General features: G+C 44.0%; 3 protein-coding genes across 3 annotated transcripts; 1 reads left to right on the plus strand and 2 right to left on the minus strand.

Annotated features, from left to right (window-relative positions):
• The first annotated feature begins 876 nt into the window (after positions 1-876).
• On the plus strand, positions 877-10,335 carry LOC130386645 (palmitoyltransferase ZDHHC23-A-like). Its single transcript, XM_056595665.1, has 9 exons — positions 877-1,490; positions 3,342-3,492; positions 3,912-4,511; positions 5,192-5,359; positions 5,663-5,900; positions 9,529-9,668; positions 9,754-9,833; positions 9,957-10,070; positions 10,154-10,335. The coding sequence occupies exons 2-9, from the start codon at positions 3,374-3,376 to the stop codon at positions 10,288-10,290; spliced, it is 1,596 nt and encodes a 531-aa protein (XP_056451640.1). The 5' UTR covers positions 877-1,490; positions 3,342-3,373; the 3' UTR covers positions 10,291-10,335.
• Positions 10,336-10,633: 298 nt separating this feature from the next.
• On the minus strand, positions 10,634-18,370 carry LOC130386641 (zinc finger Y-chromosomal protein 1). Its single transcript, XM_056595660.1, has 7 exons — positions 17,838-18,370; positions 15,945-16,041; positions 14,933-15,250; positions 14,542-14,691; positions 14,061-14,180; positions 13,547-13,690; positions 10,634-13,443 (listed from the first exon to the last, which is right to left on the minus strand). The coding sequence occupies exons 2-7, from the start codon at positions 16,009-16,011 to the stop codon at positions 12,098-12,100; spliced, it is 2,145 nt and encodes a 714-aa protein (XP_056451635.1). The 5' UTR covers positions 16,012-16,041; positions 17,838-18,370; the 3' UTR covers positions 10,634-12,097.
• Positions 18,371-18,566: 196 nt separating this feature from the next.
• On the minus strand, positions 18,567-20,948 carry LOC130386644 (diamine acetyltransferase 1-like). Its single transcript, XM_056595663.1, has 6 exons — positions 20,663-20,948; positions 20,485-20,536; positions 20,319-20,402; positions 20,087-20,188; positions 19,743-19,783; positions 18,567-19,363 (listed from the first exon to the last, which is right to left on the minus strand). Exons 1-6 carry the CDS (start codon positions 20,726-20,728, stop codon positions 19,193-19,195), a joined length of 516 nt encoding a protein of 171 aa, XP_056451638.1. The 5' UTR covers positions 20,729-20,948; the 3' UTR covers positions 18,567-19,192.
• Positions 20,949-21,194: the final 246 nt, after the last annotated feature.

Consider the following 21,194-nt stretch of genomic DNA (forward strand, 5'->3'; position numbering starts at 1 on the left):
CCTGGTGCCTCGCAGGGCTGTGTTGATAAAATCAGTTCATGTTTTATATATATTTATATATATTACTATTTATGATATTTCTGGTCTCAAGTGCATGATTAGGTTATGTGTTTTCGCTCCCTTGGGCAAAGGAAGTGATTGGATCTGGTAGGGAAGTGCCACCCACATAATAACCAACCAGTCTCAGTTAAACATGAAATGACCTTTGTTGGTTCAACTCCTTTTTCCTTCTGATAGTAAACTCTTTTTAATTATGATTAGCCTGTAATGGTAGCATTCCATGATATTGATTATTGTTAATTAAGGTACATTATAAAGAAATACATTGCATCGTTAAACAATGTTCAACTCTATGTAATGCATAATGAACACGTTTTAAAAAAATATTAATACATTTAAGCACCGAATTATGCCTGGGGATAGCTTAAGCCTTGGTCTTGTCTCATCACACACACACACACACACACACACACACACATAGACACACACACACACACACACACATACACACACACACACACACACACACACACACACACACACACACACACATAGACGCAAACACTCGTTTGCGTCTATGTGTGTGTGTACAGATGCATACACATAAATATACACATACACACACACACACACGCACACACACACACACACACCGAACACACACACACACACACACACACACACACACACACACACACACACACACACACACACACACACACACACACACACACACACTTCTAGAGTGTTCTCCTAGAGGTCAGGTGTCTCTGGGGAGGAAACTTGAGTCCACAGGGTGTGGCCTCCCACTCTGGGTCTCTTGGTCTTCAATCTCCAGCGTTTCAGTGTTCTCATGTTCCCAGCGTGGATCCCCATCTCATCTCTGCCACCACCACCACCACCGTGGAATTACAAAGAGTGGTGGACTCAGAACAACCTGACCCTCACACACAGAGCTGTGGAGGGACTCTGGCATCGGACTGGGCTGTACCTATATTTACCAGTCATTGTAAAGCCAAAGATCCTCAATAGGAATACAGACGGGGGGCGAGGAAGAGCCCGAGCGCTGCCATGGCTCAACTCACACTGTTTTATGACAGCTGACTCCAAAGGAAGGTGGAGAGCAATGCGACCACAGAGCAAAGCACTTGTTATCAGGAATCCGAGTTATGTAGCCTGCCCTTCTCGAAGTGTCTATGCAGTGTTAGGACTCCTTCAGCGGTGGGTTGCTATAAGACAAACAGCACCTCGTCTGCTGCAACCAGGGGAGAAATCGGTCTCACTTCTGTTCCCAGCTTGGAGGAAAAATACATAATTACATTAACGGGTCGGCTGTCGACTTAAGAGCCTTCCGCTGTTAAGGAAGACTTGTATTTGTTGTTGGGAATAGCTTGTTAAAGAAAGAAGAGGACGAAGATCTGTAATTTTGGGTACTTCACTCATCGGGTGTGGAAACCTGAATTAAGCCTAATCTGCATACAAATTAAAAGGTGAGTCTGAATTTTCTTTTATACTTTTATCATCATATTGTGCATGATAATGGACTTACTTTGTATATCACCTTTCAGTATGGGGCATTTAATAATCAAGAAAGTGCTAAAATTCAAATTATATTTTAGTCATGTATTTTATTTGATATCTATCTTGATTCTGTAAAAAAATGTATCTACTTAAATCTGTAAATTCAGTCATATATTGTACATACATATAGGATGGAGATATTTATTTAAAATGTTGAATGCGTTGTTCCTGGAATGTCTCTGTAGGACAGATATAGGATATAGGCATAGAGATCTTTTATCCTCAACGTAAATAGTTATCTCATCAGCGTATAGACCCAGGGTCGTTGGCCCAGATAGTGCTCCCGATGGACGCAGTGGCCTTGTTTCAACAAATGAAATAAGCGTTTAGGGAATTAATAGATCAGGGAACTAATCCAATTAGGAAAGTAATATGTGAATATGTAATCCCCTACCAAATGGCACCTAGACATTCTTTAAAAGGGTTTTTAAAGAGGACATGGCAACGTATGACATTCATATTTATGTAGTTTTTTATTTCAATAGCTATCCATTCCGAGCATTCCCTGTATGTTATATATACATTTTTTAGATGAGTCGGAGTGCTACAATATGTGAGAGTGACTTCCGTGTGGCCACCAGTTTGTGTAGACCAGGGGTCGGCAACCCTAGGCACGCGTGCCACCACTGGCATGGGGCAGCATAATCATGTATATTTTTATTTTATTTTATTATTAAAAAATTCACAGCACAATGCGGCAGCATAATCATTCCTAACGATTTTTTTTTGCACTTTATTCTGTTTTGGGCATTTCCTCCCAGTGCAAATAATTTAAAATTAGTTACAGAAAGCAGTGTTCTGAAATGGGATCAATTAATAGTTTTAAACCTATGTTGTGAGTAATAGAAAAGAAAATATTAAAAATATGGTTGCAAGTGGTGTTGTTGCTATATGCATTGCCTTCACATGGTTTTGCATAGCTGTACATGTCTTAAAGATATTGATGTGGATGGTTTCAACATTCTCATATATTCTCGTTTTTTACATTTCTCACAGTGCAAATATGTTTTTGAATGAGTTTCTGAAAATGGTGTTTTAAGATGGGACACATGTAATTATAATTTGTAAGCCCATGTTGCAAATATAACAACCAAAAAAACAAAAACAAAATGTTGAATCATGATTGTGGACTATATGAAAATAGTACAATTCCAGGTCTTCTGGAAATATTTTTGGTCGCTGTGTCATAATTCAGCTTCATTTTATATATTGTTGCTTAAGGCACACTCATTAACGAGAAAATGTCAAACTGGCTCTGCATGTTGAAAAGGTTGCTGACCCCTGGTGTAGACTGTTCCCCTAACCAAGCTGCCCCTATTCCCATCAGACCATGGCAGCACATTGTGTGGTGGGCTTACATATACTTTTATATATATGTCTTTTATTTTATTTTGAAGTGTAGTGGGCACCTTTTCTTAGATGATGTGGGATACCTTTACGCAGACGTTTAGTCTCATCATTACACTTAGAGCATCAATCAATAAATCTGCAGGAGGTCATTGATCAGCCAACTTCCTTAACCATTACAACAAGGACCATTTACCATTCCCCTTATTCCTTGAACTACTCAGCGAGGCAAGGAAGGCAACTTATTCATCACATGTAGCGAAGTGACCGATATTGCTGTATTCTTTCCAATATCGCCAAGTCAACAGTATTGATATCGTGTTGAACACCACTGAGTGTCCCTGTATCGTTTTTAACAACATCGTAAATGTCACGTTAGGCCATGTTGAGCTGTATCACCAGTCTGTTGGCAGGTGGCTGCGAGGCCGCTCCTCAGTGATTTATCATGAAATGGGAGAAGTTGAAACCCCCGGAGCCAGACGACTCCATGTGCTGCTGCGAGTGTGACTGCCACCAGTATGGATGTTCCTGCCACTGTGAGGACCTAGATGAGGCCTGCAACAGGTGAGGACTGAGGAGAGGCGCTGCTGGTGTTTTGAGGCCTTGGAAATGGCTCTCTTCAATGAGGTATATCTTCTGATAACAATTTTTCCTGATAAAACTGAGATAGCCATCTTTGGCGCAAAAAGACAGATAATTGCTGCTCATCTCAGTTCTCTGTCTCTGGAGAACAGCGGTGAAGCCGCAAATCTGGGTGTAATCATAGATGGTGATCTACATTCAAAGAGCCATATCAATCACATCACAAAATCGAATGAAAAAATTTGAACTGGACAGAGTAGCGATAGAAGTCAGGAGGACGAGACACACTATGCAAAAAAAGGTCTTGAACCTTGTCAAAGGCAATCAATGATTGTAATGTCCCCTGGGTCTTTCACCTGCTCAAACCATCATCACTGACACCGCCTCTCGTCTCGGCCTAGGTGGCTGAAGGGTCCTTCCGGAGGTCAGAGGCCGTCCGTGCTGAACGCTGTGATCGACAGGCTGGAGTTCTCCATGGTTCCTGTCCTGGTTCTCCTCCCGCTGCTGCTGCGCCTGGCGGCCCTCCACATCCTGCTCGGCGTGGTGGTGCTCAGCGCTCTGCCCTGCCTCCTGCTCTGGTACTACTACGCCACGCATCGCCGCAAGAGACGCACCCTCTTCTTCCTCACCCTCTCCCTCTACTCTCTGGCCTACATGTACTACCTCTTCCTCACCGAGATCCTGCCTCGGGGGGACGTGGGCCCCCGGCAGGTGCTGGTCGTGACGGCCGGGGTGGTGATCACCGTCGTCTCGCTGGTTCGTACCAAGAGGGGGCCGGGGTTCGTGGTGGCAGGGGCGATTCCGGCGGTGCCGGACAAACGCAGCGTTGAGAACAGAGGTGGGCCTCCTGAGGTGAGGAGCACCGGGGAGGAGACGCAAACCCTGGTGGTGAAGGGCCAGGGCAGCAGATGTGCGGTGTGTAAAGTGGTACGGCCGCCGCGTGCAGGACACTGCCGGATCTGTGGGTCCTGCGTGCAGAGACTCGACCACCACTGCATCTGGTGGGTTCTGGGAGATTCCAGGTCCTGCCTTAACGTGGGATGGTGTTAATGTGTTAATGTGTTTAGGGTGCTGTGCATGCCTTCCCCCCATGAGGCCGGTGTTCAATTCCCTGGTAGACTAGTGCTCAAGGGTTCATATTCAAGGGCCTTCCCCTGCCTGCTTCTGCAGGACTCGCATGTCAATTATTTGATATGGTACCTCGTTAGTATAGCGCCTATCCCTGCCTGCTAGCTAGAGACCAGGGTTCACTATGTTGTCATTATGTTGTTATGAATACCATCTTTATTTTCCAAGCGGTAAAATATACTATTACTTTTGCAGAGGCTTTTATCCTATGCAAAGTGCTATACAGTGCATTTCAGCATCTTACTCAAGGTTGACTACATGTTAGGATGTGGACATTGGGGATCAAACCCAGAACCTTTTGACCTCGGAGTCCGAAAAACCTAACTGTATTCTACTAGGTTTTCTGATGCTGGAAACAAAATCAATTGAATTCCACAGAATCAAGACCAATGTTTGCTAGGTCAACAACAGCATTAATTCAAGTTATTCTCAACAAACCTGTGTATAAAAGTGTATGAGGTTCGATGGGTGTGGATTAAAGTTCACCGGTCGCTGTGTTGTGTTGTGTTGTGTATTTGTATGTCTGGTGTGTCTATCTCACCGCGTACCGTAGGATAAACAGCTGTGTTGGAAAGAGCAACCACCGCTGCTTCCTGTTCACCCTGTCTGTGTTTTTGTTGACCTCCGTGTATGGGATTACTATGGTCCTGCACAGCCTGTGTCCTCACCAGCACCTCCTCACTGCCCTGCTCTACTGCCCTGGGGTCTACAACCAGTACAGGTACACTGTACTCTATCACTATGCAGTACCTTCTCACTGCGCTGCTCTACTATCCTAGGGTCTACAACTAGTACAGTCACACCATACTCTATAAAGGTACCCCATACTCTATACAGGTACCCCAAATTCATACAGGTACCCCATACTCTATACAGGTACCCCAAACTCATACAGGTACCCCATACTCTATATCCCATACTCTATACAGGTACCCCAAACTCTATAAAGGTACCCCATACCCCATACTCACCTAGGTCAAAGGTCCTAGGTGCTGAACCTTTCCTGTTGTGTTGTTCTCCCCAGCACGGCGCTGTCCTTCACCTGTGCCTGGTACAGCAGCATGGTGACCTTGGGTCTGCTCCACCTGCTGTTCTTCCAGGTCCTGAACATCAGCTTCAACGTGACGGAGCGCGAAGCCCAGGTCGCCCTGCGCTATAAGACGGGTCGCCGCCATCTGTTCGGCCTGGTGGTCGACACCGGCGAGTACTACAGGGGGTTCTTCCACAACTGGCTTGAGTTCCTCACCATGACGGACAGAACTGCAAGTGGCTTGGCCCCGATCAGACAGGCTAACTTGGTCTGAATCAGGACCTCAGGACCATTTGTTTTTTTGTGTCAGTGTTCGTGAACAGGTTTCAGGTGGCATCCACCTGCATTTCTAGACTTTTATGAAACAACATATTTTTCCTCTATTTAATTGCAGAGGACTCTGTTTTTATTGATTTTTTTATGAATTTGAAAAAAAACAAATTGCTCTACTCTGATAGGCTGACAACCATCTCTATGATGTAACCTAGATACCACCATCTTGATATCTTACACAATAAAATATGTTTGTCATTCACGTTCTGCTACCTTGAAATTGAATAGAATAGACTAATACAAAGGCTATGTATAGCATACATATGATACTATATATAATTGTATTGTTTTATATATAATTGAAATGTTTTGTTTATCCGGTTCCATTTGCAGTAATTCCCAGAATAGAAAAGAAACTTTCTGCGAATCATGCACATAAATAATTGATTCATACTAGATGGATGCATGCCATGAATATATACACTTATATGTACCTCCCATACACATAGACCTCCATTAAGAATAGGATTCGACTCAAAATCGACCAACTATGCCCTAGAGACTATGCTATGCAATGCACCTTTCTGCAACAACCCTTTCTACAACTTCGCTTAACTTTTGCTTTTTACATTTTCTGATAAATTTAAATATCTTCCTTTCTTTGTATACTATATCTACTACATATTACCATATATCGATACATATGTGACATTAAATAGTATGTATATATTACTACATACAACTTACTGGCAGTAAGTATTGAGATGCCTTTGAAATAATGCCAATGCAAGCCTGACCTCTGGTGGCAATGTATGATGTTTATATCCATCTCTTGAGCACTTACCTCTCATTTACTGTAAAGTACATTCAATCACAATAATGACAAGAGGGAAATGTCATACACATTTCCGTAATGTGAACAACATCCATGTAAAGCCGAGATCAGAGTGTGATTATTAATAAAGGCAAAGTATTAATCGGAAAACAATGTCTTTAGAACATGCCAGGTTTGAGTTTGACCTTAGAGAAAAATGGTATAATCATTATTATTATTGCTTGTGTATTGCTATGCCCCACCCACCACAGTGTTTTCTTATTATTTGATTCTACCCAATTAACTCCCTTAAAAGTCAATCATAAAATTCACCTAGCAGCCATCTAGGCTCTAAATCTTAACGCTACATCGGTGGTGGAACTGAATGTGGAATGATATCACAATGGCTGCATGAATAAGGCCCCTAGACAGGGTGACAGAGTGTTTGTACCTTATCCCGGTTATTTTGGCAGAGGTGCCTTGAAGGAATTCCTGCATGAGTGTGGGTGTGTGCATGTGTCCACATCTGTCTACTGAGATTGGAGTTTGGGGCCCTCCTTAATGGAAAAAAAATTTGACACCTGATAACTGCACATTCAACAGGCCTCTGTAGCTTCAAGCAAAAACACACACGTGTACTGTTTATAATGGACTGCACGTATATAAAAATGTTCCCGGCTAGTGAACCCTGGAGCTGCGCAGCCAGAAGAGCAGCTGTCATCAGGCTTAGTTTTAGCTGGTTTAACGACCAACCATTGACCTTGAGAATGTGTCAGCCTTACAACAATATCAGACTAAAAGTACAACTTCAGTCATTTTATGCTCATATCGCTAGTCGCCACATTTGTAAAACACGAAGGAATCGACAAAATGGGGGATCAAGGATACTTATGAAGTTAGTTAGAAAATGTGCAGTCATTTACACAGGCGACACATGGGGAAACAAGATGTATTGAATGTGGTTATGTCACAATCGTGAGAACATCTCACTCCTAATCACCTTCAACCCACTAACCTTGTCTGTATTCCCTGGCCTGTCCAAACAAGGCAAGGAAACCACATCAGAAAGTCGTATAGAGCAACACCCAGAGGAACATCCTGAGAACTAGTCAGGATAAGTGATATGTTGTTTTTCTAAATCTGGAACCCGCCGTCATGTTTTACAATATTTTTAATGCTGACGTTTTAAATGAATATTCAATGAGAGTTTAGCCATCGTGAACCCTGAGTAAAACAATGTGTAAGATAGAATCAAAAGATTAGCGAGAGACCAGCACCTGCACCACAGATGAAAGGTGTTGTTATCAATCTTCATATTAAGACAGGTAGCTCAGGGCAGATTACAGATCTACCTGGCAACAGGCCCTGACTGGCGCTCTATAGGGTCAATATCCTAAAGCACAGCAGATAGCTGTCAACAGCATACCCTAAACCTCTGGCTCCTTTCTTCCCCAATCCCCCCGCCTGGCTCATCTGCAAACAAACTAACGAAATAATAAATATACCTTTATTAAGTCTGCATTGTTAAAAAAGTGGATAGACACAAATGCAAGGTGATTAAATACACACACAAATATGCATGCACACATACACACACAAACACATATTTTTTATACACAAATACACTCACTCACAAAAACACACACACACACACACACGCACATAAACACTGACATACAAACATGCACATACACAAATAACTATACACACACACGCACAGCATGCTGTTTTTTGTTGTGACTGCTGACAAGTGAATTTGTATCGTCTATGTCAGGTCAACAGAAACTACTGGAACACACAGCACACACACAATTCTGCGCTGTTTACCATTTCCTCTGTATCATCTTCAGCTGCTTTTAAGGTTTTCTCGCCCTAAAATACCTCAGGTATTTCCACTCATATACGTGTGGAAAATATTTCTTACCAGTAACGAATGGACTCAATTGCTCTGCACGTTTAAACCCATTCCCCCTCTGGGCTGTGTGTTTGTGTGTGTGTGTGTGTGTGTGTGTGTGTGTGTGTGTGTGTGTGTGTGTGTGTGTGTGTGTGTGTGTGTGTGTGTGTGTGTGTGTGTGTGTGTGCGTGTTTGTGTGTGCACACACTCCCCTACTGTACTATATAGGGGGTGACCAGCAAACCTTAGACCCAGAAATCGTAGTCAGACAGAATCGGCATAAGTATGGCAACAGCGTTGTTCAGCGTTTTGGGGATACTGCTGTGCTCTCTGCTTGTGACCTCTGATGTTGTACCCCAGGACAACTTTAACATCCAGGCGGTAAGACACTTAGTTACTGTAGCTGATGATCAATAATATTTACCAATTCATGATCAACTGCAATGCATCTAGCTTCCTAGGTTAAATTAGCCGGTAATGAGGCAGATTGAATACTTTTGTTGTCTAGTTCTACTTTATTGTATCACTAAAAATTAGATCCTTTACTAATAGGCATCTCCTTGTATTGGCATATACGTTCATTGATGAATTCCATAATTTCTTTAGGCCACTTGCTTTGTTTGGATGTGTTCTTACACCTTCATTTGATGAAGTACATAGCTAATCTTATGATCTAATCGTGACTAACCAGACCGTTATTTCTGCTAAAGGCTTGCATAGCTATTAAGGCTTCAGCGTAGAGAAACAATAAAGAACAATCACTAAACTGAAGGCTTAATTATCTTTGGCCCTGAACTTTGAGAATATTGATTAATCATTTGAGGTCATGTTTGAGTATATGTAACCCTAACCCCACGGGTGTGTGTCTGCATATTAAAGGTGGCGGGGAAATGGTATCTGATCGGCTTCGCCACCAACGCCCAGTGGTTCGTGGACCACCGGGCCAGCATGAAGATGGGCACCGCCATACTGACCCCAACCGCTGCCGGGGACCTGGACATGTCGTACGCTAGTCTCAGGTAGCAGGCCTAGCGACTATAATATAAAATACTTTTTCTAATAATATAACCTAATAATGCGAGCCTATTGTTTATTAATGTCCAGATCTGACGCATCGTGTTGGAGAATGAGCCACCTGGCAAAGAAGACAGATGTTCCTGGAAAGTTTGTGTTCAAGAGCGAGCGTGAGTCTCCCTCACAAATGCGCGCGCACGCGCACGCGCACACACACACACACACACACACACACACACACACACACACACACACACACACACACTCTTTGTCATCAATATTCTCTCCTTCAGGAATGGACAACGATAACGACATGCGCGTCGTCGACGTCAAGTACGACGAGTACGCCCTCATATACACCCTCAAGACCAACGGCGGCGTTTCCACTGTCCTCAACAAATTATACGGTAAAACATGCCTCCAGTTTGACAAAAGATTTTTATAAGAGCCCTCACAAACCAGTTTACTAAACTGGAGTTTGCCTTGGCAGGCCGAGGGAACCAGCTCAACCCCCAACTATTGGAAAAGTTCAAGCAGTTTTCCCTGGAGAATGGTATTCTGCCCGAAAACATAGCCATCCTCCCTCAAAACGGTAGGGTAGCCCAAATATATCGATGTCACAGTTAAACAAACTTGAGTTCAATCACAATATCAATCCAAAATCAACAAATAATGTTTAACCTTGGTTTTACTGCTCTTCTTTCTAGGGGAGTGCGCTGAGGCCTGATCGATGCAATGGGCTACAGCGAGAAGCATCGTCTCTGCACGTGGCGCCGAGACTATAGATGCCCACTGATTCACATTTACAATGGTATTTCCACTTGAGTGAAAATAATAAAAACTATTTGGTGCATATTCGTTGTCTTCAATCGAAAGATGGGTTTAAAATGGATCACGGTCACTAAGACTAAGAAACATTTTTTTTTATAATTTTGAGGAAGTTATTACAAAGCTTGCTGATGTGATATAAAATATTCCAACATGCAGGTAAAATACTTGGCTTTTATTACCTTTTTTCTTAACAAATACATTGAAGTACATCGATAACAACACAGTTTTGATTTTGTTTCTGTAAAGTGTTTTACATCTACACACTTTTTACAGAGTTGTGTACAAAACAATAATTTACGTCCCATAGAAGTCTAGTTACATGTAACTATACAACACATTGTAAATGATGAAATAAATATAAAAACAAAAAAAGTCACAGGTGAAATAAAAAGTAAAAGCCATAGTACAGAGATACACCATCAGACCCTGGCGCTGAGCCTAACAACACAGTTCCCTTTCCATCGACAATGACTTCATCGTCAATCACTCGGACATGAGTTCCGTTTGTCTCTTTAATAAAAACGTTGCACCATGTTTACCGTTATCTAACCCTATTAAGGCCCGACAGAAAGAAATCCTCACGATGTGGTGGGTCGTGACAATGTCAGCTCCCACAGACAGACACCGCTGATCGTATCACCCACTCATTTTATTGCAGTATAAACATCAAAAACAAAAAGGAAACTTTTTTAATTTGACGTTAATCCCCTAACACCACCGGTTATGGCGTAATTTAAACACGACGGGCTGTTCTCCGACGTACGAGGCAGAGAATGGGGATATTAGTGTAATGATTGAATATATTGAGGACTACACAAGTCCTTTAGCTGGGCATGGACTGGTTGATTTTCTATTGTGACAGTTTCAGTATTTCATATCACCAAGTCAATCCTAAAACAAGATGCCTGAAGGTTAACTAGTATATAATTCATTTTTGTACGATCTGCGCCTTTTATATATTTTTGCGAGACGTGGGAAGAACAACGTTAGACAATTAGTTGGAAGCCGATGGAAGCACAAAGAAACAACCAAATCATTACTGCATCCATCATCGTATTACAAAATAAAAATTGGCAAGTGCTTTTGAAAAGGTTTTTCACAACCATAAACATGACGTCTCGTGTGTGAAAATGCTAATGTTTCCTTGTGTAACATGTTGTGTGTTTTGTGACGGCAGAAATAATCCGGACCAGTGTGGTTTAGAGCAGTATGTTACCTGTAAAACAACCTAAAAAACAGGGCGTATCTACAAAATGAGGTTCTCCGCACCTTGCATGTGTCATGCACACCGACAGACATGCAGTCCGAAGTGCAAGCCTCACACGGACCACCCCCCCCCCCCCCCCCCAACCCCACCCCCCCGGCCTGTTCTGTCAGACGAGAGCCCAACGGTATGTACACGTTCCCACGTTTCTGACGACCAATTGTCTGACGGAAGGCTGGTTTAGGAGGAGCAGGAAAACAACAACAACGAACGGACTAAGTGCAGCGCCCCACCGAGCGCCAGAGGGGGTCGCTGATCCTGGAGGAGTCTGAAGGGGGGGCTGCTCCCGGGCTACGAGGGGGCGGGGTGTCCTTTACTGGCGTACCCCGACTGCGTCTATCACTCCTGCACCACGTCCTTGTGGTGCCGCAGGATGTGCTGGTTCTTCTCCGAGGGCCGGCGGAAGCCCTTGGAGCAGATGTGGCAGCGGTGCGGGTAGTCCTTGGTGTGGATGGAGATGACGTGGCGCTTGAAGCCCGACGCGTCGCCCGTGCTATAGTCACAGTACTGGCACTGGTAGATCCTGCACTCCTTCTGCCCCTTCCCCATCACCACGGTCACACTGCTGGCCAGGCTGGCCGCGCTCACCCGGGCGGGCGGCGTCGACGGAGGCACGACCCCGCCCGCCCCGCCGGCGGCCGCCTTCTTAGGCGGCGGCGGGGGGGACTGGGGGGCCTCCACCGTCCTCTTGACCTCCGCCTTTTCCGGCGACGACTGCTGCTGCTGCTGCTGCTGCTGCTGCTGCTCCTTGGTGTGCACCGACAGGATGTGGCGGCTGAGCACGAAGGGGTCGGCGATCTTGAAGTTGCAGTGGCGGCACTGGTGCAGCTTCTTCGTGCGGTGCGACAGCGAGTGCTTCTTCAGCTCCGACGGCCGGTGGAAGCCCTTGCCGCACACGGCGCACTTGTGGGGATAGTCTTTGGTGTGCACTGAGATGATGTGGCGCTTCAGGTCGCTGGAGTTGGAGCTCTTGTGGTCGCAGTGGTCGCAGTGGTGCGTCTTGTTCTCCTCGTGCGTGAGCGCGTGCTGCAGCAGCTCCTCCTCCTCGGCGAAGGTCTGGAAGCAGCGCTCGCACTTGTAGGGCATCTCCTTGCTGTGCTTGGTCTTGATGTGGGTCTTCAGGTTCGACGAGTCCGCCGACTTGTAGTCGCAGTACAGGCACGAGTACGGCTTCTCGCCCGTGTGCGTGCGCATGTGCTTCTTGAGCTCCGACGGGTGGCGGAAGCCCTTGCCGCACTCCACGCAGATGTGCGGGAAGCTCTTGCTGTGCACCGCCAGCAGGTGGCGGTTGAGCAGGCCCTGCTCCGCCGTCTCATAGTCACAGAACTTGCACTTGTGCATCTTGTTGGCGGGAGGCGGCGAGGCCGGCTGGCCCTTGGGCTCGCGGTGGTGGTGCTGCAGCCGATGGGAGAACAACGCCGCCTGCTGGTGGAACTCCTTGCCGCACGCCTCGCACTCGAACGCCGCCTTGCTGCTCAGCGTGTGCACCTCCATGTGGTTGTGGAGGCTCACCTTCTTGTTGGTGGTGAACTCGCAGTCGGTGCACTGGTACTTCTTGCGGGTGAGCACCTCCTGGTGGTGGTTCTTGGTGTGGCGCTTCAGGAACCCCCGCGACTTGAACTTCTTGCCGCACAGCATGCAGGGGTAGACGGTGAGGGGCTGGCCGTAGGGCCCAATGATGATGGCTGCAGCGGAGGGGGGGAGGGGGGGGAAGAGAGAAACAGGTGAAAACGGGGAACGTAGGCAGACACAGGCAGACACTCTGGTCGTCGACGGCATCAGCCCTACCTGTCTGCACCTGGCGGGGCTCTGACCGCCGCCTGTTCTTGCTGCGCTGGCGGTTCAGGTCGTCCACGCCGTCCGACTCATCAATGTGGAGCAGCGCGCTGGCAGCTCCGTTCCGGTTCTCACAGCTCTCGCTCTCCTCTGCGCCTGCAGCACACACACACATTTGATATTTGTATCAATGTTCACAAAGGACATGTTCACATTCTTCAATATAAACATCAACATACATTTTACTTGTAGGATGCTATCTCAAAGATCAAGGATCAAGGATCAAGGATTTAGAAAACAGTGCCTCCTCCAGATAAGGCATGTCGATTGTGAGTAGTGTAGTGTCTAGACTCTTGACTTCCAGTTAAAAGCTGCTCGGTTTGATCCCCACGATCAACAGTCTACCTGCAGCTCATCCCAAACCCAAACCAGCTCATTTATTATTAGGTTATTTTATTCACTGAAAGTTTTCTTGGATGAAGTGTCAGCTTAATGGATGAATAATAAATGCTAGATGTGGACATACTATGGTTTCCATGGTGGTGCGAGTCACCCACGGACATATAGACCATCTTCTCTCTGATTGGCTGGTTCCCCGTTAGGGCCATGCTCTCTGTGTCGCCATCGCTGATGTCAACAGATTCTCCTGCAGAAACAACAATCCGTTTATACTGACAACACTCACAACTGACAACACAAAATTAATTCTCTGGTGGCTGAAACAGAAAATTACTACCCAATTATACTATCATAGTTCAAGATATACATCCAAAATGAATTTCCTGAAACAGTGAACAAACTATATTAGCCAATAAATACAGCCAATAAATATCCCGGGTTCAATTTTTCGAACCCTGACTCAATAGTTTATGTGAAATTATAATTCTGTGTAGCGCCGCCTACAGCCTAGGCCGCATCATCAATGTCACCCTTACGCCCTACTCTTTCACCAGCCTTTCAGCAGTACAATTCAAGCTTAAGCGCGACTTCCTGCTGCCGGCGCTCACCCATGTCGTCCTCCCCAGAGTCTGCCTTGAAGATGTAGACCTTGATGACCTCCTGGCCGTCCTCATCCTTCTCCACCTCCTGGTCCTCCACCGCCCCCTCCACCGTCACCTCGGTCCCATCATCCGACACCATCTTGCCGGCCTCGTCCACTGGTCGAAGGGAGAGCGATAGAGAGGGTGTGTTAAAACAAGACTTAACTGGGTTACTATAGATGTACAATGTCTGGTTTGCCAGATACTAAATACTGCATTCGGACCACAAAAGCCTAAATACTAAGATACATTTTATTTTAATTCCAGCCTTTCGACTTATATTTCCTACCATAGTATGGATCGGTTACACTTGTGATAACAAATTGACCCAATCATTTTCACAGGAAAAAAACCTTACACGATATCATCAGGTAGTCCCCGCATCCGTCCGGGTCGTCCTCCTGCTGCTCGTGGTCCAGGCCGTCCTCCATGGCAACGCCCTCCTCGTCCTCGTCCTCCTCCTCGCCCTCCAGGGCCATCACGCACGTCTCCACGGCGACGTCCTCGTCCTCCTCGCAGTGCACGTAGTCGGACACGACGTCCTCCACCGCGTCCTGGATCACCAGCTCCTCGGAGGCGAAGCGATGCACCGCCATGCCCTCGCCCTCGCCCTCCGACACCAGCACCGTCTCTTGAAGCTCCACGACAAACTCCTGCCCACCGGCGCAACCCTCATCTGGGGGAGAGGGGAGACAGGAAGGGCTTCACGACCAGGCAGCCACACGTATCGGACGGGGGGTACTCACCGAGATATGCACTGTTTCATTAGTATATTGAGCTATTCAAACGTAGGACTAAACGTAGGACTACATATATCGAATACGATATACTAGAATAACGTGTATAGTAACTGTATATACAGTAAAAGTGTTATGGAATAAGTATACTATTATGCATATCAGTAACAGTAGAAAGTAACAATTCGGAAGTATACCATAGTCTATTTGTATGTATATAGTAACAGAATGTACTTGTATAGTACTGATATAAAGTAAGAGTGTTTACTTAGTATATAGCAATCGTATAGTAATAGTGCATTGTAACAGCATTCAGTATTTAGAATTAGTATCCGATCTGTGCAGGGTTATAGTGTAACAGTAATAGAAGTAATAGGATATAGTAGTAGTAGTACAGTAGTAGGAGTAGTACTAGTAGTAGTTGTACGAGTAGTATTAGGTGATCCGTACAGTATTCATTTGGACTCATGAGTGTTTTGTAACAGTCTTAGAAGTAATAAAGATATAGTAGTAGTAGTAGCAGTAGTATTAGTAGTAGCTGTATTAGTACTAGTACTAAGTGATTCTTTTGGGCTCCTTAGTGTGTATTGCAACAGTATAGTAACAGTATATAGTAGCAGAGTGAGGTTTTACCCGATCCGTGCAGGATTATTTTGGGCTCCTGAGTGTGTATTGCGAGCCGGGCGTCATCCTCATCCATTGTCCTCGCACTGCATTTGTCTCCGGAGGGCTGTGAACGAGGGAAGATTTGTCGGAGCATTTAATAACACAACACACGTCCGCTGCACACACAACAACCACACCAACAACAACGTCCTGCCTTCAGACAGACAATCAAACTATTTGTTTTCATAAATCAGAGACGATTGCCCTCAAAGAAACCACGGAAGTAGCTTTTAAAAGGTGCACAGAACCGGACACGTGCAAACACCGCCTTGAGGTGAGCAAAAGGGAGCGAGGGCGAAAAACCAGTATGTAAACAATGGGTAAAAAAAAAAAAAATGAGTACACTTTAGATCACGGTCTAGATAAATCCAACAATGGTCACCAACAAGATGAGGTTTCATCTGTGTGTGATTGGACAGATTTCACAACATTGGGTCCATGTTTGTTGTCACTGGACAAGCATTTTTGTGCCTCTTGCACTTGTGGCCTGGCGCTAAGGTCTGCTACCAGTGAAAGTAGTGCAAACGTAACTAAAGTGTACATTACGATTCATTTTTTTTGATGTGATGAATAGGTGATCTAATACTAAGTAAGAAAAATGTTTTACGCCTATAAATCTCACACACTAATGCAAAAACATGCACAGCTAGCACTACTACATCGTGAAACCATTTATGATAGACATTTAAAATAGAAAACTGGCTAGCATTTATGCTGCATGATATGAAGGAATACAAAAACATACAAAGCAACGTGTATGGGCCTGAATTGTTTAATACCCTACAACATAATTTTTTATGAAACGCAAAATATGCGTTTAGTAGTGCAATGCTGTAACCATTAGCTAACACAGGCTTTATTATTTCTGCGGCAGGGGGAGTATTTGAAAACGAAATTGCCTACAGGGGACAATGCATTCTCAAAGCAAAGACATTGTCCTGCTTGTAGCCTACATTTATCCAAGGCAGATGCGCGACAGTAGGAGTGTAAAGAGCGTTGTAAACAATGGTCTTTGAGAGACAGTTGTATTGAGAAAGGATTTTAAGAGAGGACGGCGGGGTGCCATTTAATTATCGCTGCAAGAACCATCCCCCACCTCCAGGTGGGAAATGACAACGGTGTGTATCTGGACTGCGCACAAGCGCGTGAGCAGCAGAACGCAGTGCAGAGATGTATGAAAGATGCTCGCTTGCTTTTTAATAACGACGCTTTAATATTAACATGCTAATTAAAAACTAGCATACGGATGCATATAGCATTCGAAGTGTATCGTAGTCCATCTACCTTAGCAAAAATAGAGCTAATTATGGGACGGCGGCAGAAAACCTATAAACAAAATAGGTAATGCGGGACACCTGTGATGATAATAAACTGCATTTCTCCCCGGCTTAGTAAACGTTTGTATCCAGCAGCGCACTTACCCCTGATGTGACCATATACTGTGTATGTTAGCACGGGTGCAGGGACGCCTTTTGCACGACTAATGTCCGACACTGCCGTGATCCGTGCGCCATTTTTTAGCAATAGCCAACAGCAGCATGTAATTAGAGAACGGTGGAAACAATACCCGTTTTCAAGACATAAACCATTGCGCTGTGCATTACACCGTTTCAACGCAAATATTTAATTGAATTGCAATCAAAGCAACGTACAAATTCCTGTTTCGAGCGGGCTAAATAGCTAGCTTAGGCCCCCTCTGATGGTTACGGCCTCTCACTAAAGGCCTGGGCCTAAAGAAGGCCCTGGCCTCTCCCACAGAATAAAAACAAAGCGCATACGATGTCTCACGGGTACCCGGAGACCAATGTGCACAAAGGCCTACCGTGGTCTCTAAATAATGCGAGAAAAATGCATGCATACCAGTTTTATGCGGGAAGGATGGCCTCTACCCGCTTCTCGGTTTCCCTAGGCCGCCTTGTTTCCCCAGACTCGGGCAGGATTGGATCGGGAATTTGGTATCGTCAGGGCGGGCCAGAGCGAGGCAGAGAAGGAGGGGCCGATTGTTTAGGGAGCTCCACTGAAACTCGGACGTCTAAAGCCAAATATTCTCATGCTACAGCCCCCTGCTCCGCCGGCTCCGAGGCCGCCGTCAGCACTACACGTCACAGCCACAAACTTGTAGGAAAATGCGGAAGGGTTGTGGAAAACCAACTGGTAGCCACCGAGTTGAAGGCCATCATTTTCAAACCGTTTTTTTCTCCTTCCCAAAAAAGGTTTAAATAAATAACATTATGTTCAGGTCACGTTTAGCCAGGTAACCTGGCCCTAAAGCACAAATCCTATTTTTTTAATGGCATGGCTATATGTCCACCATTTGCAGTTTGCCTCATCCCAATGTGTCCGGTAAATGATTCTATACAAATCGAATTAAAATATATCTTATATTGACACATTATCCTAAATATCCTCAACTGACAGATGTACACAATGTTGTTCTCATGTTCTATTTATCTCCATGTTCAATTACAATTCTAATATAATAGGTGAAGATATTATAAACATTATATTGGACACACTTTGCAAAAATTATATTAAAAAAATCATGGTAGTGGTCGAACGTTTCAACAAATAACATGCCAGCAAGTCGTGGGTGTGTGTACATCTCTTTAATGAAGCCTTAAAAATCAATATTTACCTTTTGCAAAAAATCAAATATTCCATTACATTAAAAAAAACTGCCAATACATAAGTTTAACAAGCAGACACAACTGAATACGTTGAAAGATAAAACAAATGATAGATCACTCTGATCAGTGTGCATAAGACATGCGTCCAAGCAACAAAGGTCAAAGTTAATGTGTTAGTTTTTAATCGGGCATATCACCCAAAGGGTTAGTTATATTATATATTCCATTCAGCTTTAGTCATTTTTATGATTTATTAATGATTGACATGTTGAATACTTCAGCATACTAGTTTACGGTCTGAACACAACATAAGGGTTTAAAATAGTGTCAAAGTATAATAAAACACATTGATTAAGTGTCATAATAACTATTGAATATTACATTTATATTAGCTATATTGAAGCATTTCATACTCCCTTTCTATCATTGATAATTTCCCTTCTTAGATTATGTTCCACAAATACCCCATTTTTAATGGTTACACATAAAAGAAGAAAAAACAACATTTCGACTAATGCAGTTATTGTAAGCCTAGCAAATCACTGCAGGCATCCACTAGATTACTAATCAATCATGTTGAATCAGCTCTTATTTTGGGGTGGTCATCTTCTTCAGGTCTTCCTTGTCGATGGCGAACAGGCGCCACCCCTCCTCGCTCGACAGGTCGGAGGCTCCACGCCGCTTGTAGAACTCGATGGACGGAGTGTTGTTCTCGGCCACAATGAAATGCATGCTGCTGCAGCGGGTCTTCACCGCAGTCTGGACAACGCAGGACACACACACACACACAACACATCTTTAACTTACTGTCTACGCCATATCTGTGCAATATCTAAGTATTTGAGCCACTCAGTTCAAGCAACATATATGTTCATATCTTTTTTCTGCCAATTCACAACTCTATATTTCATATGCTAATTTCTCTTTATAATTTTACCCTTATTACTTTTTTTGTATTTATATTATCATTCACCATCTGTTGTAGAGAGTTTGTGCCAATTTCCTTCAGGATTGATGAATTACTGTACGGTATCCATTAAGAATCTGAACATGGCTAACATTAATGCTAGCTGAGTAAGCTCAGAGTTGGTTACATATATATCAACGGTTGGCGGCTAATTCATGAAGGCCTTCATACCTCACTCAGGAGTCTCAGGATGTGGGAGCCCATGCCAAAACCTGTTAAAATTCAAAATAAAATAAATGTTAGCAATCACACACAGGAAATGTAGTCTTCAAATTAGCCGGACAGCTAAAGCACAGGATAGCAAAATGATTACACCATCAAAAGTGACCAATAGTGAGTATAAAGTGGCCATCTATACAGAGAAAAAAACTGAGCTTCCACAAAAAGTTACAAATTAAAATAGTAATCAACCCAGACTATCTGAGACATGTCACACTTGCTGTTATAAGACATGGATTATGCTTCTAACTGGGATCCAGTGAACTATGCACTGTAAGTCTATATCATTAACTTACCTCGAAACTCCTCCATGACATAGAAGTCCTCTAAATAGAGAAGCTTTCCAATCCAAGGGTCATACGTGAAGTAATACATGGCAAAGGCCACCACAGTGAAGCCTGAAATAAGAAAAATATAAATGCTTCCACTCAATCAACTGGTTTATTTTCGACGTTAGGTTATAAGGACTACATCAAAACAGCAGATATATTTATGCATTGAAGAAAGGGGAAACAAAAGTATGTATACCTTCTGAGCTTTGCTTTTCTTTCGGGACTTCGCCAACAAAACAGTGGTAGAAAGGGTGATCGCCAAATCCGTCTTCGAGCAGTTCTGTTAGGATATCCATAGTGAATACCACTTTTCATTACGGGGCCTTATTAATCCAAAGGAGATTTAATGAGGAAACACTCACCTTTCTCGGTTAGGATGACCTGTTCTTCCATTTCTTCATATTTAGCAAGTTCCTTCGATTAGCAGAGCGATAGATAGAAAGTCAAAGATAAAAACATTAACCTATTATTCAAGAAATCCCTAAAAACTCTGTAGTCGTCATAAACATTAAACCGAAAGAGAAAACGTATCGTAATTACCTTGATCATTCGCAATATATCGGACACGTCGTTGGGTTCGGCCTTTCGTAATATGAAGTTAGCCATTTTCTCTTTTTACCTTTTTTACCTTTACTGATAATTCCTCTAAACGTAAAAATGTGTAAAACTTGTTTCTTCATTCGATCCTCAGGAGTTCATCCCCCGACAAAAAGAGAAAAAACAAATAATATGGAATTACATGGGAGTCAGTGCGTGTTGCGCTGAGCCTTCTCCGAGGCGGACTGACGGACGCTCTTCCTGTTGACCAGAAAGCAGTAGCGGACTCATTAGCATGTAGTACTCCTCCAGCGGTACACTGCGCACGGATGATGTGCTTCCCCCTATACTTCCTTATCTTTATGTTGTTCACGCATTTTACCTGACCGCTGAAGAAATGTGTTAATGATTTACGAGACCTTGTGAATCGCTAAATCGTTTCTGAAGAACCAAAACTCAGTTGAACTCTGCGATTCAATTGAATCCAAAATATTCGTTGGATTTAAAAAAAAAAGTGTTAACCTACTTTTTTTGG

This window comes from Gadus chalcogrammus, chromosome 7, assembly GCF_026213295.1.
Source record: "Gadus chalcogrammus isolate NIFS_2021 chromosome 7, NIFS_Gcha_1.0, whole genome shotgun sequence".
Classification (NCBI taxonomy): domain Eukaryota; kingdom Metazoa; phylum Chordata; class Actinopteri; order Gadiformes; family Gadidae; genus Gadus; species Gadus chalcogrammus.

What these genes read in the sequence shown, in the direction of transcription:
- LOC130386641 (XM_056595660.1), bottom strand. Translation starts at nt 16,011, where the DNA reads ATGGATGAGGATGACGCCCGGCTCGCAATACACACTCAGGAGCCCAAA. An exon ending in AATAATCCTGCACGGATCGG is followed by an intron (nt 15,251 to 15,944) that starts GTAAAACCTCAC and finishes CCTCTCCCCCAG; the next exon opens with ATGAGGGTTGCGCCGGTGGG. An exon ending in GGACTACCTGATGATATCGT is followed by an intron (nt 14,692 to 14,932) that starts GTAAGGTTTTTT and finishes CCCTTCGACCAG; the next exon opens with TGGACGAGGCCGGCAAGATG.
- LOC130386644 (XM_056595663.1), bottom strand. Translation starts at nt 20,728, where the DNA reads ATGGCTAACTTCATATTACGAAAGGCCGAACCCAACGACGTGTCCGAT. An exon ending in GGTCATCCTAACCGAGAAAG is followed by an intron (nt 20,403 to 20,484) that starts GTGAGTGTTTCC and finishes ATATCCTAACAG; the next exon opens with AACTGCTCGAAGACGGATTT. An exon ending in TGTCATGGAGGAGTTTCGAG is followed by an intron (nt 19,784 to 20,086) that starts GTAAGTTAATGA and finishes GAATTTTAACAG; the next exon opens with GTTTTGGCATGGGCTCCCAC.
- LOC130386645 (XM_056595665.1), top strand. Translation starts at nt 3,374, where the DNA reads ATGAAATGGGAGAAGTTGAAACCCCCGGAGCCAGACGACTCCATGTGC. An exon ending in CTCGACCACCACTGCATCTG is followed by an intron (nt 4,512 to 5,191) that starts GTGGGTTCTGGG and finishes CGCGTACCGTAG; the next exon opens with GATAAACAGCTGTGTTGGAA. An exon ending in GGGGTCTACAACCAGTACAG is followed by an intron (nt 5,360 to 5,662) that starts GTACACTGTACT and finishes TGTTCTCCCCAG; the next exon opens with CACGGCGCTGTCCTTCACCT.